This window comes from Leptopilina heterotoma, unplaced genomic scaffold (assembly GCF_015476425.1).
Source record: "Leptopilina heterotoma isolate Lh14 unplaced genomic scaffold, ASM1547642v1 Lhet_417, whole genome shotgun sequence".
NCBI classification, from domain to species: Eukaryota; Metazoa; Arthropoda; class Insecta; order Hymenoptera; family Figitidae; genus Leptopilina; species Leptopilina heterotoma.
Window position 1 is genome coordinate 396810 of NW_025111076.1, and position 21086 is coordinate 417895.

Sequence of the window (21086 nt, forward strand, 5' to 3'; positions counted from 1 at the left end):
TGTTTCTTACCTTCAGTGGTTGGACCTGAAAACACTGATCTTCATTGAGTGGTCAACAATGTTTCTTACCTTCAGTGGTTGGACCTGATAACTCTGATCTTCATTGATTGGACAACAATGTATCTTACCTTCAGTGGTTGGACATGATAACCCTTATAATAATTGATTTGATTGTTTAAAGTGTCATAAATAGTAAAATAATTCGGTTTTTAATTTGTAACTTCGGAGGTAATTTTTTAAGTATCATATAGGGGTAGTTTCTGATCATGATTAAGGGTTGTTGAGTTAATGGTAGATGTAACAATAGTTGCTTATTTGTTATTGGTAGGGATAACTCTTTAACAAAACATTAGAATCTTAGTCTATGACATTTAAAGTTTTTTTTTGGTTTTGGTTGTTTAGGAGTGGTTTTTTAACATATTTAGGGGTGGCCGATATTTCTACAGTAGTGGTAAACGTTGTTTATTTTTAAAGGATTAATTATTGCTTTGTTATGTATCAATATATTTACGTTATATAACTTTTTGGGGTTTTGGCATAAGTGTTGATGTATGAGAGAGTAGTTTTTTAAACTGCAAGGTTCGTAATCGTGATTTAAATTATGCGGTTGTTATTACTGTTACCTTAATTTATTAAATTATAGTGTAAACGTTTCTTATTTACATAATTTTATCATATTTTACTGTTGTTTATTGAAAACGGTGTCTCTGAGTTAAGGGTGGTTTTTCAACCCTTTCCCTAAGGTTTAGAACTTTCTAAGGGTGATTTTCGGATTCAGCAGGTCAAAATCTATAAAAACATATACTTCTTTTACAATCCCCTTCGGGGGCAAATTTTCACCATTTTTCAGCATCGTTCTTTGTCGCCTTTTTAACCTATAGGTTAAAATGGGTCAAAATATATGTCAAAGTTTAATCTAATTTTTGACATATAGATAAAAAAGGTCCATAACAATTGTTATATTACGTCAAAATCTATGTGTATTTTGTCATGTATTGTATGCAATTTATTAAGATGCATTGATATTAAGAAAAAATTACTTTAAATTTATAAAAATTAAAATAAATATAAAAATAGAGATAGGGGGTTGGCGCGCAGAAGGGCGAAGTCCCCCTAATATAGATATGTGACGCGACACGAGACAAGGGACCTATCGCCGCAAAGGAGAATTTTACAGGGAGAGCGTTTAAAGCGACGCCATGCGCAGAAAACCCGTGTATTTACGCTTACATGCTTAACTTTCGGGCTTTATATTATTAACACTATTTAAGTTTTTCAACTTTTGATTTTTTCACGTGAAAGAGCAAAGAATAATCTGTCGAATAGCACCATAATCTCAAAATCGATTTTTTTAACGATGGGTCCCTTTTCTCGTGTCGCGTCACACATATATATATATATATATATATATATATATGGGACATTCCACGTCAACACGGACAGAGCTCTAAACAAAAATTGCTTTGATGGATTTAAACATTCTAGGGCTTAAAAGATTTCTACGTTCATGTACTTTAAGATGCCGATGGGCGTTTTTTGCAAAATTCCATTTCCGATGCCAATAGAACTGTAAAAAGTCAAAAGGTCCAAAAATCTCAAAATACTTTTATGAATTAAAAGCAAAAAACGAGGTAAATTATTCTGTAACTCATTCTTTATCAGTTTTTAGGGTTCCCGAATGTCAATCTAAAGTTTTTTTTAAAAAATTAAAAATGGCGAATTCAATATGGCGGACAAAATTCAAATTTGATCAGATTCGATTAAAACTTGTTACTCGGGGGTTTTTAGGGTCGCTGATTACGAATCTGAAGTCACTTTTTAAAAATTCAAAATGGCGGATCCAATATGGCGGAAAAAATTTTCAAATTTGATCCGATTCCCTTAAAACGTGTTACTCGGGGGCTTTTGGGGTCGCAGATTATGAATATGAAGTTACTTTGTAGAAATTCAAAATGGCGGATCAAATTTTTTAATTTGATCAGATTTAATTAAAAAGTGTTACTCGGTGGTTTTTAGCGTATCTGATTATGAATTTGAAGTGTCAAACACAAAGTAACTTCATATTCATAATCTGCGACCCCAAAAGCCCCCGAGTAACACGTTTTAAGGAAATCGGATCAAATTTGAAAATTTTTTCCGCCATATTGGATCCGCCATTTTGAATTTTGTCCGCCATATTGAATTCGCCATTTTGGATTTTTTAAAAAAAACTTTAGATTGATATTCGGGAACCCTAAAAACTGATAAAGAATGAGTTACAGAATAATTTACCTCGTTTTTTGCTTTTAATTCATAAAAGTATTTTGAGATTTTTGGACCTTTTGACTTTTGACAGTTCTATTGGCATCGGAAATAGAATTTTGCAAAAAACGCCCATCGGCATCTTAAAGTACATGAACGTAGAAATCTTTTAAGCCCTAGAACGTTTAAATCCATCAAAGCAATTTTTGTTTAGAGCTCTGTCCGTGTTGACGTGGAATATCCCATATATATATATATATATATATATATATATATATATATATATATATATATATATATATATATCTTTCAAATATCTTACTGTCTCCTTCTTTCTAGATACTAAATAACATTATCGGTCTCTATTTATAACGCAGAAAATCTAACGCTATTGCTTTCTTCCTCTTTCGAAAGTAAATACCATCAGTATGTCTCTCTTTACCTAATTTGCATATCTACTAATTTCATATAAGGATTCACCAGACAGTGATTTTGACAGTGAAAAGCATTTTTTCATTTTTTCTTTTCGTTTTTTTGAAAAAGAGGCATATCGTGATCTTTTGTGGTCTGCTTCGTGAAATATGTCGTGTTTAAATGTTTATGCAAAGTGTAAAAAAATTTTTTTTTACATTTTTTGATTTCTTTTGCTCAAAAAAATTCTTGCATACTTCAAATTGTATACATTTAATGTCTGGCGGTGTGTAAGCAGTAAAAAAAAAGTTTTTGCCTTTAAAAATTGTTATAAACAATTTTAATAAACAATTACACTTTATAGGAAGTTATGTTTAAAAATAAATTTTCTTAAAAAGATATTTGCTTTAGATTATTGTAATTAAACTTGCTTTTTGTTAATCTGATATTTTGAAATAATTTTTCTTAATTGTTTATACAATTTTTATAAACAATTGTACTGTAAGGACATTTTTGGGCAGAAATGAATCGAATTTTTTACGAATAATGTTTCATTTAAACCGCCTAGAGATTTTCTTTGTAATAAAGTCATTTTTCAATTAATGTTATCATTGTTATAAAAAATTGACTCTCACAGATTTCTTCAGAATTTAGTTCTGCGTTAGAGAAAAAATTTTTTTTTTTTTAATTTGGTTTTAAATTGTGGTCTAAAAGTCAATTTGAACCAAATTTTGTCATTTTGCCCCACTGTGGTACGTGCCAAGATCTCAGTCTACAGTTTTATTGGCAAGGAATTTTTCGGTCATTTACCTCCAGTAGACTCGGAAATAAAAGCTCAAAAAAACACAAATATTCGTCAAACCATTGCCCGGTTAAGAAATATTTTTCTTTGATTTCAAAATATAATAATATTGTTTGCATTTGACTTTATATTTTCTTTGATTTTCATACAAAAGAGAAAAACGTGTAAGTTCTTTATTAAATATAACGAGAAAATATATTGAATTTTTTCATAACTGATCGGGACAGTTGGAAAAACTTGGACAAATGTTCTCCTTTCACAATCTGACCTACATTGCTTTTAATCTTTTTTTTTAATAATTCTTCCTGTACAAATTGTATTTTTCCCCTTCTTTTAATGCATTTCGTGATTAGAATTTATTTTTTACTTTAGCTTATAGAATTAAAAAATTTTAAATACAAAAATTATGTATCAATATTATGCTTATAATTTAATTATTAAATTAAATATAAAAAATATTTTTTGACCCAATAGCATAGCACTGAATATTCCATTGACATTCCTTGAATATTCCATTAAAGCATCGGAAATATTGAAATGTCCAACCTTTGGAATAATGCAGGAATATTCCACTGAAATTTATTTCTAAATCGTGGAACATCCCAGGAATATAAATGGAATATTTCATGCTATGCTATTGGGTGTTCATATTCTTTATTTCTAAAAATAAAATTAATTTTCTATTAAAAAGAGAAAGGTACACTTTTTTTAATATGAAAAAGTTTAGAAAGAAAAAAAAATATATAGTCATTTTGTTAATGTATGGAAATATATAAATTAAGAAGCAAAATAAGAATAATGTCGAAAGAGAAAAAATAATTTTTATCCCACATGCACAAAAATGGCGCTTTCTGATAGCAGACGACAGGGAGGAAAGTCATTCATTTCTTCGACCGTGTGAAAATGGCGGCCGTGTTCTCCCATGGGCAAGAAAATTAGCTGTTCCCATGCGTTTTTCTTGCCCATGGGAGAAAACGGCCGCCATTTTCATACAAGTCGAACAAGTGAATGACTTTTACTCCCTGCCGTCTGCTATCTAAAATCGACACTTTTGTGCATTAGAAATAAAAAATATCGTAAGTAACACGAGAATAAAGGCAGCCATTTCTTTACGATAAGAGCTGCCTTTATCCTCTTGTTGCCTAATATACTATTTAAGTTTAGTACATGTTTAAAAAAATTATTTCTTTAATAAAAAAGAAAATGAAAGGCAAAGTGGGAAATCAATAAAAATTACCTTTATCGTGTCGCGAAGTATGGCTATTTCGCGAGTCAGATGCTCGTTTTCGTTGTATAAAACTTCCATCTGCTGCTGCAATTCAATGCTCGGGCCTCGCATCCGCAGCCTCAGCTCCTCCTCCAGTTGCCGAACCATCATGCTTTGTTTCTGTCATCAAAATAAGAAATTACATTTTTTTTATGACGATAGTAGTTAATCAAATTATTATAAACATTTCATTTTAAAAGAATCAAATCTAAAATCTCCGGCAATGCTATAACGTCTATGTAACTAACGGAGGCGGTTTAGGATCCATCCTGGCCAGATGGTAGTACCCTGTTAAGGCCCGATTGTTCCTCGACACGGGACAAAGAAATAAAAAAAAATTTAATGGAATGGACAAAATTTTTAATGAAATACTCCAAGTGGGTACCTCGAAAGAGGGTAATCCCACCACCGATTCTGATCGGGTGCAATCCCCGATAGTCGGTGCAGATGGCTCTAAGGATTTTGGAGGGAGCCAAATAGATAGCCAGATGACATGCTACGAATCAAATGTTGTAAATCAGTTCCTGGCTATTCCGGGAATTTTTAAAAGCTTGCGCCAAGGATTCAAGCGGCAAAAAAACGTCAGTCGTGACATCCAGGATGGCGTGACGGTTTTAGAAAGTGCGTTCTATATAATCTGTAAGAATTTACGTTTTATCCCCGAGCCTTTTAAAGACCAAGAGCCGCAACATCCAACTGTGGAAGTTCCACAGCAGACAGAGAGCACTATTGCAGCTCTGGACGGCGCAAAGACATGCCCTAATAAGGCAAAAGGCGTTAATAAACGCCCCAGGGAAGGTGCAAGCCCAGATGCGAGTCCGCAACGAACGACTCAAGGCGGGAAGAGAATTAAGCGAAAGGATGCTCCACGGCTTGGTTCTGAGTCGCTAGTTGGAACGAAACAGGCGCCCTCAAATAGTTCTGGCAAGTCGTATGCTGAGACCGTCTTTAAGGACGGAGCGGACAATGGGGACGGCTTCAAAATTGTTAAAAACAAAAAGAAACGGGCTCCAAAAGAGAAGCTCTCACGTGAGAAAAAAGAGTTTCCGAAGCCCCCTTTGAAGCTAAGGAGCACGGAAGCCGTTAAAATCACGGCAAGAGACCCAAGTCTGTATGAGGGTATCTTGCCGCTGATAAAAGCAAAGGTAAACCCACAAGATACGGGGACCGTTATCCGGAAAATCAGGAGAACTTTTAAACAGGAGGTTCTCTTGATAGTGAAAAAGGGTGGAGAGACCTTAAAATTTGCAGTGGCACTGACTTCGGCCCTGCATGGCAAGGCTGAGGTCACACCTCTAGTGAATAGAAGGTCTCTAGAGATTAAGGATTTGGATGAAGCCACCACAGAGGATGAGGTGACTTCAGCACTGAGAGAAAAGCTGGGTAAACTCGACCTGACGATGGAGTGCCACCTTTTGCCGCGCTACAGAGGAACTAAGGTTGCTCTCATCCGCTTGGCAGAAACAGAAAGTGACATTCTGCTTAAACTTGGCCGAATCAAAATCGGCTGGATAAATGCTCCAATTCGCGAGCATGTTGAAGTAGCTAGGTGCCAAAAGTGCCTAGGTTACGTACACAGAACCCTATCCTGCAAAGGCCCCGACAGAAGTAAAAACTGTCGGAGATGCGGCGGAGAGGGACACCTCGCGAAGAGCTGTAACGTTAAGCCGAAGTGCCTTACTTGCTTGGACCTGGGGAAGCCGGAAACAGATTATGAGTCCGGAAAGAGAGCCTGCCCGGTTTACAGGGAAGAACTTCAAAAGATTAAAAGGGCAAATCCTTAAAATTTTTGCAGGTCAACCTGCATACAAGTAAGGATGCACAGTTGCTCCTAATGCAAACAGCAAGGGAAAATGAGGTCGAAATCCTGTTCTGCAGTGAGCAGTATCAAGGAAGCTACCTCGCCCCTTGGTATCAGGATAAGGCGAAGAGAGCCGCCATAAAGCTGTGCAACCCAAAATTGCGGGTTGACAAGTTTCTGGAGACGAGCAGTGGGTTCGTGTGGATAGAGGTGGCTAATATACGTATGTATAGCTGCTACTTCTCACCCAACGACCCACTGACAAACTTCGAAGCCAATATCGAAGACCTAGAAGCGAGCCTCACAGAATCCAGGCTGGATGTCATCATCACTGACGATTTTAACGCAAAGTCGCCAGAGTGGGGTGAGACGAGACTCGACAAGAGAGGAATTCGTATTGGAGAAATGATCTCCAGAAACGACTTATTAGCTGTAAACCGAGGTAATACATGGACTTTTAGACGAGGTGCGATCGGATCAATTATAGATCTAACAATCGCATCGTCTAAACTATTTAGCCGCATAACCGATTGGCGGGTCCCTGCGGAATATACCGCAAGTGACCACCAGTACATTGAGTTCTCAGTCTCGATGGGAGACACACGAGAAGGAAAAAGACCGGATGCTCCTAGTCGCAAAACCTCCTCGTGGAATATGAAGAGACTCGACAAGGAGAAGTTCGGCCGGTCCCTAAGAGAAGCCCTTTTAATTGAGGACTTGGGCTGGGTGAAGAGGCCGAGCAGTCTGGATAGGGAGGTGAGAGCGGTGACGAACATGATAGTCACCGCTTGCAATGCGTCAATGCCACGCAAAGGCGCCATTCCCGTAAGAAAATCCTTGCACTGGTGGTTAGAGGAGCTAGCCTCTTTAAGGAAGGAATGCCTCAAACCAAGAAGGACATATACCCGATCTAATGGAGATCCCTTGCTAAAAGAGGCTTTCAAAGAGGCGAAAAAGAACCTCAAGAAAGAGATCCGCAAGTCGCGACGCCGTAGCTGGAAGGACCTAATCGAGGAAGTCGATATGGACCCATGGGGTCTGGCTTTTAAAATCTTTACTAAAAAATTAGTGACGAGGCAAAAGACCCCCGGCCTGGACAATCCCGATTGGGTCAGAAAGATAATAAATTCTTTGTTTCCTCCTGCAAAGCCATACCTTAGAAGGGACTGGAGTTTTTGCAAAGTCGAAGAGGAAGAATTCTTCACACTTAGTGAACTACAAAAAGCAGGGAAAAGATTAAAAACAGGCAAGGCGCCTGGAATCGATGGGATAAGTAACGAGATCCTAAAGTTGGTAATCGACACTTCACCCCAGATTTTGCTTCGATGCTTCAATCTTTGCCTTGAGAGAGGAGAGTTCTTCTGCGACTGGAAGCGACAGAGGTTAGTTCTCCTGAGGAAAGGTGAAAAACCTCTAGATCTTAATCATTTTTTTTAACTACGGACGAGGGAGGGTAAAGGGCTCCAGAAGAAGGGTTACGGGTTTTAATGGGTCGGGCTGGCAGTAGGTCGCCAGTTTATTAAATTTACTATTTTATATATTTTTTTTTTTTATTTCCTTTTGTTTTATCACACCAACCCCACATAACCTTGGAGTGCGGAGTCCAAGGTATCTGTAGGCAGATTTCCTAAAATTCCCTAGGCAAAAAAAAAAAAATAATAATAATAATAATAATAATAATAACAACTAAAATATTGAATTATTATGGTCACTCTACTCTATGTATGCCAGTGCATACTAAGTTCCTCCATATATAGCTCAGCTGGTCAACAAATTGACAATTATTATTGCCCTAGGGTAATAATACTTTATTGACCTGTCAGGAAAGTCCATAAAATACCGATTCCCTAGTAGAAATTTGTCCTAGTTATTTTAAAGGAACTGTCCAGTCGCGCTTGAAATTGTCTAGTTACTTTACAAGCCAACTGGCTAATAACTGGAATGGAGTGTTACGCTTTTTTCATCAAGTTATTATCTAGCCCAACTTTATAAATTCTGGTCAACGGTTTTGTAGAAAAACTAGACAAATTAATTCTTTTAAAATACTGAAAATTTATTTAATACTAGGATTTACTGTAGTCAAAATATTTATTTCATGCAATTAATATAAAATATCTATTTAGCACCAAATAAATTCAGTAGAAAATATTTTTGAAAAATTTCTGTATCCATTATAATATATACATAATAAATGGAATAGAATAAAAAATTATATAATATTGAATAATTTTTAATTAATTAGTTGAATTATTATATAAAAATAATATAAATAGTAAATTATTGTACATGTAATTTTCTGCATTACTTTTTGATTTTTAATTCAATTAAAAAAATTCTAAATTCGAATATCCTAAATATTTACTGTTTATAAACAACTACCATTTTTTAATGCACTATTATTAACAATAACACTTAAACAAATATTTTTTATTTGTATAAACAATTATAATCTATTATAATCTATATAAACCTTAAAACGATAACGCAATTTCACCGAAAAAATCTTGATGGGTAACGGGGAGCGAACCCGGGTCCCGCTGGACTAAAGTCGCACCGCTTAACGTACTCGGCCGTTCAATGCAATGGATACTGAGAAATGAGAATTAATAACCACTGCACATATGTTTCAGTTCAGTGCCGTAACTAGAGATTATAAGCATTGGTATATACTTTTAATATTTTCTATGTAATAAAACATTTTAGATGATTTTTTAATTATTATAACTTTTTAGTAATTTAATTTGCAACGTTAACAATTAATAAATAAATTGATTGCTGTAATTAAATTCTTAATTATTTTTATTAATTTATTACAAATTATTATAAATATTCATTAATTAATTTTATTATTTAATATTAAAAATTATTAATATTATTAATTAATAATATTAATTAATAATAATAAATTCATTAAATTTTTTATTAATAGAAAATTATAATTAAACTAAAATGAAATTTAAAAAAATTAATTTTTAACTAATTTTATTATTTTTATATTTATTATAAATGATTGTAAATATTTATTAATTAATTTATTTTATTAATTTATTAATATTATTAATTAATTTTATTAATTAAAATTATTAATTTATACCTAATAATAAATTAATTAAATTTTTAATTAATAACAAATTAAAATGATTGTAAATATTTATTAATTAATTTTATTAATTAATATTATTAATTTATTTTATTAATTATTAATATTATTAATTAATTTTATTAATAATTATTAATATTTTTTATTATTAATAAATAATACGCGAATAGCGTAGTGGTTAGCGTATTAGACTTCGGTGCGTAGATAAGGATAGGCTTGGGCATCGTATCCCACTGCGAGCGTTTAGAATTTTAATGTGTAAAAAAAATGTAAAATGTGTAAAAAATGCTTCAAATGATCTATAAATAAATGTTAATTAACATGCACCATGCATAGTTAATTAAATATTTTTTTTATTTCATTTTTCAATAAAGAATATAATTTGGCCCGCGTCGCTTGCTAGGCGGACGAATGCCAGTAGAACGCCGTTCCCGATGGACCGAGTCATCTTTCGGAACAAAATTTGGCCCGTCCTGGTTGCCAGACGGACGAATGCCCAATGGGAAAAAAACCATTGGCGCATTAATGGCCCAATAATCGGAGCCACCATTCCATTATTGTCCCATTATTGGCACCCAATAATGGACCACTAATGGTAAAATCGTGAGATGTCCACGCCGATGCCAATAATTGGCAAACCATTATTGGCACATTATTGGCTGCCATTAAAAAACCAATAATAAAAAAAAATTTTTTATTAAATTTTATTAAATAATAAATTTATTTATTTAATAATTATTTTATTTATTATTATTATTATTATTATTATTTATTATTAAAAATATTAATTTTTTTAATTAATTATTTTATAGAAATGGTTATTATTTTCTATCACATCGAAATGTGAATAAGGGAGCGTTCACAAATTACGTAACGCTAATTTTTGAAAATTTTGACCCCCCCTCCCCCCATGTAACACACTGTTACATACATTAGCGCCATTTTTTCTGCTGTTCATAACAAATAGCTAGACCCCCCCCTCCCCTTTATAATGTTACGTAATTTGTGAACGCTCCCTAACCCTTTCGTTCAGAGTCTAAAAATTATTTACCTCACATCCATCAGTGCAAAAATAGGAGAGGACGGGCAGAATAAAATTCTACAAATATTCGTGAGAATGCAGCCTCCTTATATACTTTTCAAGTTTCATGTTAGTTCCGAGAGAGTTTCGCGCAACACCTCCTATGGGGCGTTGAGCGAACTACATACTTACTACATGATAATTTCTGCAGCGTCGGTAAGTAATTATATGTAGTTCGCTCAACGCTCCGCAGGAGGTGTTGTTTCAAACTCTCTCGCAACTAACATGAAACTTGAAAAGTATATAAGGAGGCAGCATTATCACGAATATTTGTGGAATTTTATTCTGCCCGTCCTCTCCTATTTTTGCACTGATGGATGTGAGGTAAATAATTTTTAGACTCTGAACGAAAGGGTTATTCACATTTCGATGTGATAGAAAATAATAACCATTTCTATAAAATAATTAATAAAACAAATTAATATTTTTAATAATAATAAATAATAATAATAATTATAATGATAATAATTATTATTAAATAAATACATTTATTATTTAATAAAATTTTTTTTTTAATTATTGGTTTTTTAATGGCAGCCAATAATGTGCCAATAATGGTTGCCAATTATTGGCATCGGCGTGGACATCCCACGATTTTACCATTAGTGGTCCATTATTGGGTGCCAATAATAAACCTAGAGAAAACCAATGGCTGCCAATATTGGGCCATTAATGCACCAATGGTAGACTAATGACTATTTCCCATTGGGTGCCTGTACAACGCCGGTTGTTCGGCGGCATCAAATCTGTACCGAGCCGGGCGCGTAGCCACTACAACACATTGTCAGGTTCTAGTAGAATGTCTGCACCGCTCCAGGCGTCAGGTGGACCCATGCCAGTAGATAAACAAAGTGAGTTCCCCATGATAGTTCGCGAGGCCACCGCTAGAGGCGCCACTAGCGCTGCAGTCGGTTATGACGCGCATTTCAAATTTGTACATTATAGTTCGTGCGACAACCACCAACGCTGCGCGGTTGCCAACCCACAGTCGGTATTGCAATTTCCATCATTAACAGTTGATTGTAATGCAGATTCCTACCCTACATTTTAATTCGACCGTCAGAGTAGAGAACTGTCTTTTCGACATGTTTCGACCCTCATCTGTGTTATATTTTACACATGTGTTAGTGCAATTTGTAATGTGTGAATCTGTATATTGGGTATATGTACACACGACAAAGAAATTTACCTGGAACAACCATAAATTTCACTATATTAACGAAAGTTTTAGTTATTTCAGTTAAGACTTTCACCTTATTGCAGTTCCAGTTAAAATTTTATTTCCGTGTACAACACTTGAAATAGATTTCAGATATTCACACCTGTCTCTTTTTAATTCATTATTAATTCATTAATGATTTGTCTTATCTATCCAAATATTTTACTTTAACGAGTCTTGAAAATTTTTTTCTTCAAGACAAGTACATATCAGGATATTTTACTTTAAGAGCTTCCTTATTATATAATCATTATAAAATATACATTACAATTAAATGTAAGTAGTTTTTTATCAGTTGATATTAATTCATTGTTGAATCATAGTTGATGCATTAATGACTCATTGTTGATTCGTTAATGATTCATCCGTGATTAATTAATGATTTATTATTGATTCATTTATGGTTTACTGTTAATTCTTTAAAGATTCATTATTGATTAATTTCTTATTAATTTTTCGAATAATAATTTATTAGTTAATGATTTGTCTTGTCTATATAACTACACAAAGAAAAATTAATAGTCAAAACTACACTGAGAGATGTTTAGCACAGCATCTGAACTCAGATACAGCAGCCACGCGAAATGAGGGTTAGATATTGTCCCCTGATTTTATTTAGATGCTGAGATAAAATAGAACAGCATCTGTGCTAAAACTTTAGTATATGTGTTAAAAGTTTAGTTTCTGTAATTCTGTACACCAGAACGAGAAGTCTTTAAAACCGTGGACCGATGTTGCGCGGAAGGTTAGGTACAGAATCTGAAACATGCGCAATGTAGAATCTGCGCTAAACTTCCCTCAGTTATACCAGATCATGGACGAATATATGTTGAAAGACTTTTCATTTCAAAAAGGGTAAAATGATGTTTTTATGTTACTTAATCGTATGAACGTATCCACTATTAATACGGTTCAAACTAATAAGTGGGTCTCACTAAACGATAAATAATATATTTTTCTCATCTAAAATTGCGCGAAATTGTAGTAGAGGTGGGGGGGGGGGTGAATCTCAAAAAAACTACATGACATCATTTGGGAACGCTTCCTAACCAATTGACAAATATTTCAGTTCATTATTGGTTCATTAATGACTCATTGTTAATTCATTGTTGATTCCTTAATGATTCATACTTGATTTATTTATGATCCATTGATGAATCATTAATGTCTCATTGTTAATAAATTAATGATTGATAGTTGATTTATTTATAATTCAATATTGATTCATTGTTAATTCATAGTTGATTCACTACTGACACATTGCTGATTCATTAATGATTCATAGCTGATTTTTTATGATCCATTCTTGATTCAATAATGACTCATTGTTAATTAATTGTTGATTTATTAATGACTCATAGTTGATTTATTTATAATTAATTGTTGATTCATTAATTATTCATAGTTGATTTATTAATGGTTCATAGTTGATTTTTATGATTCATTCTTGATTCATAGTTGATTTATTAATGACTCATTGTCGATTCATTAATGATTCATAGTTGATTCATTAATGACTAATTGTTGATTTATTAATGCTTCAGTGTTGATTTATTAATTATTTACTGTTTATTCATTAATGATCTGTCTTAAATATCCAACTATTATGGAAAATGAATGATGAAATGTTAGTAGTAGTGAATAAACTCCATACATTAGGTTGAAAAAATTATCGATGTTGAGTAAAAATGCTTGGTATTGTAGATTTAGTAGATTAGTAGATTTTAGTAGATTTAGTAGAAATGATATCTTATTTTAAAATAAATAGATATTTTCTCCAAATATTTTTGGGCTGTTCCTGTAGAGAATAAAAATGGAAAAGATGTTGCTGATGCAATGTAATATTTAGTAAATAAATGTATTCCAAAATATCTTAATTCAGATAATGAAAAGAAAATAATTTTACAATCAACAATTTGAATCAGAAACGAAAATGAATAAAATTACTTTTAATTAACATGCAGGAATCTAAAAAATGTCAGTTGTTGAACGATTTAATAGAACACTTAAGAGTGAAGGTGTAAATTTAGAAGTTGTTGACACATTAAAAGTACGTTTTTTAAAATTAAGAAAAGTACCGCAGTGAAGACCAAAGTTAAAGAAAAACATGATAAGGTACGAGTCATCAAATTAAAAAACTTCTTTGAAAAAGGCTATAATCAAAATTAGCTAACTAAAACATTCACCATTGGGGTCGTCTATAAATTAATTAAAACATTTATGGGGGAGGGTCTAGCTAGTTCTTACGAACAATAGAAAAAATTGAGCAAATGTATGTAAAATATCTTACTAGGAGGAGGGGGGGGGAAGGTTAAATTTTCAAAAAAATATCTTACGTAATTTATGGACAGCCTTATTGACAAAGTTGTATCAACTACACCTGTGACTTATAAGATCAATAATTACTATAGGACCAACCAATAAGTAAAATATCCTGGTACATATCTTGTAGAAAAAGTTGTCAAGTCTCGTGGAAATAAAATTTTGATTAAGTGGTTAGACTTATCAAATTATCAAAACAGTTATTATCAAACTGTTATAATCAAAACAGTTGGATAGATAAGACAAATTATTAATGAATCAACTAACAATTATTGTTGACTATTGAAAACTACTTAAATTGTATTATAATATATATTTTATAAGAATTTTATAGAGAGAAACTTCTTAAAGTAAAATATTCTGATACATACATACATTCTATAGCAATAGTTCTTAAGACTCGTGGTATTAAAATATTTGTCAAGTAGTTAGGCTTTGATAATTCTCATAATAGTTGAATATATAAGACAAATCAATAATGAATTAGTAATGTTTCATTATTTTATCAACAGTGAATCATTAATGAATCAACAATGAATCATAAATAAATCAAGTATGAATCAATAATGAATTAATGTTAACTACAAAAAAGACTAGTTAATTTGAATTATAGTGTATATTTTGTAAGAATGCTATAAAGAGGAACAGTTTAAAGTAATATATTCTGATGTACATATATCTTGTAGAAAAAGTTGTCAATTCTCGTGAGACTAAAATATTAATCAAGCGCTTAGGCTTTGAAAATTCTCGTATTAGTAGGATATTTGTATAAGACAAATCATTAATGAATCAATAATGAATTATTAATAAAATCATTAGTTAATCAATAACGAATCAACTATCAATCATAAATAAATCAACTTCAAAACATTAATAAATCAACAATGAATTAATGTTAAATATTAAAAAGCTACTTATAGTGAATTATAATGTATATATTTTATAAAAAATCTATAAAAAGGAACTTCTTAAAGTAAAATATCCTGATATAATTTATAATACAAATCAATAATGATCAATAATGATCATTAATGAATCAACTAACTAATTAAGCAAGCCAACGATTTGTCAAAAAAAAGGCAAAACGAGTCTTTGTCTTAGTCAAAGTGATAGTCAAAGTCTTAGTAAAGTTAACGTTCAAGTCTTATTCCAAGTCTTAATCAACGTCTTAGTCTAAGTCTCGGTCAAAGTATTGGTCACAGTCCAAGTCTTAGTCATGATCAAATTCTAAGTCAAAGTCTTAGCCATAGTGAAAGTCAAAGCCTTAGTCAAATTCTTGGTCAAAGTCTCGTCCAAAGTCCTAGTCTTAGTCCAAGTCAAAGTTTCAGTCTTTGACTTTGACCATAGTTAGTCTTAGACTTAGATTTACTTTGATTTTCTTTGATAAATCGTTGACTTGGTTTAGATTTTAAATAAAATTTCATTCGTAATTAAAAATAACAGTAAAATGAATTATTTTTAATCCATTCTGGTGTTATTTTTAATACCTCACGATTTTGCTGTGTAAGGATTCCTATTCAATTCAACATGCTCCTTTTGTCAATACCACGAATCCAATCTTGTCAAAGTATCTCCTAGTTAAGTCAACTAGTATAATTAGTCATTTTGAAAGTTTTCTTAATTGTGCATGCGCATGTTTCTGCTTTAGCGGTATTTGGCTCTGTGAATCGTGAATTTACGTGAATCGGGGAATTTTTTTAATGCATATAGAATGGGTTTTCTATGTCTTCCACGTTTAAAATTTCATTAAAAAATTAAATTAAAAATTTATAATTTAATTTTTAAAATTAAATTCATTAAAAATTAAATTAGCTTACACCTAATGTTAACGTAAGATTACATGCAAGGTTACTGTAATCTTAAAACAAGATCACACCGTATAGTATAAGGTCAACGTAAGCTTACACCTTATAAGATTGCAGCAAACTAAAACTGGAAGGTTGGGATAATCTTCCACTATACCGAACCAATCAACTATGAATCAATAAATAATGGATCATTAATGTATCAGCTATAAATCATTATAAATCAATTCATTATCAATTAAATCATTAATGAATAAACTATGAATAATTAAGGAATCAACAATGAATTATTAAAGAATCGTTAATGACTTAACAAGAAATGAATAATTAAATATACATCATTTTACTTGCTTGTCAAGAACTTAATGTAAATGCATCCAAATCCATGCATTACATATTGCAATGGTAAAGTACGTTTTAACAAAACTAATTAGAATACTAAAAAATGTTGATACCGCTTGTATGAAATTAATTTTAGACTGGAACTAAATCTAAAATGTCTGAAATAATTGATTACTTATAATTACATTATATTAGTGATATACAATGTAATAGCTTCATTTTAAACGTGGAAGACATAGAAAACCCATTCTATATGCATTAAAAAAATTCCCCGATTCACGTAAATTCACGATTCACAGAGCCAAATACCGCTAAAGCAGAAACATGCGCATGCACAATTAAGAAAACTTTCAAAATGACTAATTATACTAGTTGACTTAACTAGGAGATACTTTGACAAGATTGGATTCGTGGTATTGACAAAAGGAGCATGTTGAATTGAATAGGAATCCTTACACAGCAAAATCGTGAGGTATTAAAAATAACACCAGAATGGATTAAAAATAATTCATTTTACTGTTATTTTTAATTACGAATGAAATTTTATTTAAAATCTAAACCAAGTCAACGATTTATCAAAGAAAATCAAAGTAAATCTAAGTCTAAGACTAACTATGGTCAAAGTCAAAGACTGAAACTTTGACTTGGACTAAGACTAGGACTTTGGACGAGACTTTGACCAAGAATTTGACTAAGGCTTTGACTTTCACTATGGCTAAGACTTTGACTTAGAATTTGATCATGACTAAGACTTGGACTGTGACCAATACTTTGACCGAGACTTAGACTAAGACGTTGATTAAGACTTGGAATAAGACTTGAACGTTAACTTTACTAAGACTTTGACTATCACTTTGACTAAGACAAAGACTCGTTTTGCCTTTTTTTTGACAAATCGTTGGCTTGCTTAATTAGTTAGTTGATTCATTAATGATCATTATTGATCATTATTGATTTGTATTATAAATTATATCAGGATATTTTACTTTAAGAAGTTCCTTTTTATAGATTTTTTATAAAATATATACATTATAATTCACTATAAGTAGCTTTTTAATATTTAACATTAATTCATTGTTGATTTATTAATGTTTTGAAGTTGATTTATTTATGATTGATAGTTGATTCGTTATTGATTAACTAATGATTTTATTAATAATTCATTATTGATTCATTAATGATTTGTCTTATACAAATATCCTACTAATACGAGAATTTTCAAAGCCTAAGCGCTTGATTAATATTTTAGTCTCACGAGAATTGACAACTTTTTCTACAAGATATATGTACATCAGAATATATTACTTTAAACTGTTCCTCTTTATAGCATTCTTACAAAATATACACTATAATTCAAATTAACTAGTCTTTTTGTAGTTAACATTAATTCATTATTGATTCATACTTGATTTATTTATGATTCATTGTTGATTCATTAATGATTCACTGTTGATAAAATAATGAAACATTACTAATTCATTATTGATTTGTCTTATATATTCAACTATTATGAGAATTATCAAAGCCTAACTACTTGACAAATATTTTAATACCACGAGTCTTAAGAACTATTGCTATAGAATGTATGTATGTATCAGAATATTTTACTTTAAGAAGTTTCTCTCTATAAAATTCTTATAAATGATATATTATAATACAATTTAAGTAGTTTTCAATAGTCAACAATAATTGTTAGTTGATTCATTAATAATTTGTCTTATCTATCCAACTGTTTTGATTATAACAGTTTGATAATAACTGTTTTGATAATTTGATAAGTCTAACCACTTAATCAAAATTTTATTTCCACGAGACTTGACAACTTTTTCTACAAGATATGTACCAGGATATTTTACTTATTGGTTGGTCCTATAGTAATTATTGATCTTATAAGTCACAGGTGTAGTTGATACAACTTTGTCAATAAGGCTGTCCATAAATTACGTAAGATATTTTTTTGAAAATTTAACCTTCCCCCCCCCTCCTCCTAGTAAGATATTTTACATACATTTGCTCAATTTTTTCTATTGTTTGTAAGAACTAGCTAGACCCTCCCCCATAAATGTTTTAATTAATTTATAGACGACCCCAATGGTGAATGTTTTAGTTAGCTAATTTTGATTATAGCCTTTTTCAAAGAAGTTTTTTAATTTGATGACTCGTACCTTATCATGTTTTTCTTTAACTTTGGTCTTCACTGCGGTACTTTTCTTAATTTTAAAAAACGTACTTTTAATGTGTCAACAACTTCTAAATTTACACCTTCACTCTTAAGTGTTCTATTAAATCGTTCAACAACTGACATTTTTTAGATTCCTGCATGTTAATTAAAAGTAATTTTATTCATTTTCGTTTCTGATTCAAATTGTTAATTGTAAAATTATTTTCTTTTCATTATCTGAATTAAGATATTTTGGAATACATTTATTTACTAAATATTACATTGCATCAGCAACATCTTTTCCATTTTTATTCTCTACAGGAACAGCCCAAAAATATTTGGAGAAAATATCTATTTATTTTAAAATAAGATATCATTTCTACTAAATCTACTAAAATCTACTAATCTACTAAATCTACAATACCAAGCATTTTTACTCGACATCGATAATTTTTTCAACCTAATGTATGGAGTTTATTCACTACTACTAACATTTCATCATTCATTTTCCATAATAGTTGGATATTTAAGACAGATCATTAATGAATAAACAGTAAATAATTAATAAATCAACACTGAAGCATTAATAAATCAACAATTAGTCATTAATGAATCAACTATGAATCATTAATTAATCGACAATGAGTCATTAATAAATCAACTATGAATCAAGAATGAATCATAAAAATCAACTATGAACCATTAATAAATCAACTATGAATAATTAATGAATCAACAATTAATTATAAATAAATCAACTATGAGTCATTAATAAATCAACAATTAATTAACAATGAGTCATTATTGAATCAAGAATGGATCATAAAAAATCAGCTATGAATCATTAATGAATCAACAATGTGTCAGTAGTGAATCAACTATGAATTAACAATGAATCAATATTGAATTATAAATAAATCAACTATCAATCATTAATTTATTAACAATGAGACATTAATGATTCATCAATGGATCATAAATAAATCAAGTTTGAATCATTAAGGAATCAACAATGAATTAACAATGAGTCATTAATGAACCAATAATGAACTGAAATATTTGTCAATTGGTTAGGAAGCGTTCCCAAATGATGTCATGTAGTTTTTTTGAGATTCACCCCCCCCACCTCTACTACAATTTCGCGCAATTTTAGATGAGAAAAATATATTATTTATCGTTTAGTGAGACCCACTTATTAGTTTGAACCGTATTAATAGTGGATACGTTCATACGATTAAGTAACATAAAAACATCATTTTACCCTTTTTGAAATGAAAAGTCTTTCAACATATATTCGTCCATGATCTGGTATAACTGAGGGAAGTTTAGCGCAGATTCTACATTGCGCATGTTTCAGATTCTGTACCTAACCTTCCGCGCAACATCGGTCCACGGTTTTAAAGACTTCTCGTTCTGGTGTACAGAATTACAGAAACTAAACTTTTAACACATATACTAAAGTTTTAGCACAGATGCTGTTCTATTTTATCTCAGCATCTAAATAAAATCAGGGGACAATATCTAACCCTCATTTCGCGTGGCTGCTGTATCTGAGTTCAGATGCTGTGCTAAACATCTCTCAGTGTAGTTTTGACTATTAATTTTTCTTTTTGTAGTTATATAGACAAGACAAATCATTAACTAATAAATTATTATTCGAAAAATTAATAAGAAATTAATCAATAATGAATCTTTAAAGAATTAACTGTAAACCATAAATGAATCAATAATAAATCATTAATTAATCACCGATGAATCATTAACGAATCAACAATGAGTCATTAATGCATCAACTATGATTCAACAATGAATTAATATTAACTGATAAAAAACTACTTACATTTAATTGTAATGTATATTTTATAATGATTATATAATAAGGAAGCTCTTAAAGTAAAATATCCTGATATGTACATGTCTTGTAGAAAAATGAATTATGAAAAGACAGGTGTGATTATCTTAAATCTATTTCAAGTGTTGTACACGGAAATAAAATTTTAACTGGAACTGCAATAAGGTGAAAGTCTTAACTGAAATAACTAAAACTTTCGTTAATATAGTGAAATTTATGGTTGTTCCAGGTAAATTTTTTTGTCGTATGTACATATACCCAATATACAGATTCACACATTACAAATTGCACTAACACATGTGTAAAATATAACACAGATGAGGGTCGAAACATGTCGAAAAGACATTTCCCTACTCTGACGGTCGAATTAAAATGTAGGGTAGGAATCTGCATTACAATCAACTGTTAATGATGGAATCTGCAATACCGACTGTGGGTTGTCAACCGCGCAGCGTTTGTGGTTGTCGCACGAACTATAATGTACAAATTTGAAATGCGCGCCATAACCGACTGCAGCGCTAGTGGCGCCTCTAGCGGTGGCCTCGCGAACTATCATGGGGAACTAACTTTGTTTATCTACTCATGCCAGTACAGTTGCGCGATAATCATATACGTTATCGTTTGATGTAACGCATTTTTAAGAACACAAACTAAAAAAGAAGTCGCTCTTACAATGAGTAAA

The 21086-nt window shown here is 31.3% G+C and overlaps 1 protein-coding gene across 2 annotated transcripts in view; it reads right to left on the reverse strand.

The window, feature by feature from the left end:
- LOC122506404 (ELKS/Rab6-interacting/CAST family member 1-like) overlaps positions 1-21086 on the reverse strand; it is a 436083-nt gene that overhangs the window by 195508 nt on the left and 219489 nt on the right. For both annotated transcript variants that reach the window (XM_043618552.1, XM_043618551.1), the window contains exon 2: positions 4692-4841. In XM_043618552.1, coding sequence (XP_043474487.1) covers positions 4692-4841 — 150 coding nt within the window. The remainder of the gene's footprint in view (positions 1-4691; positions 4842-21086) is intronic.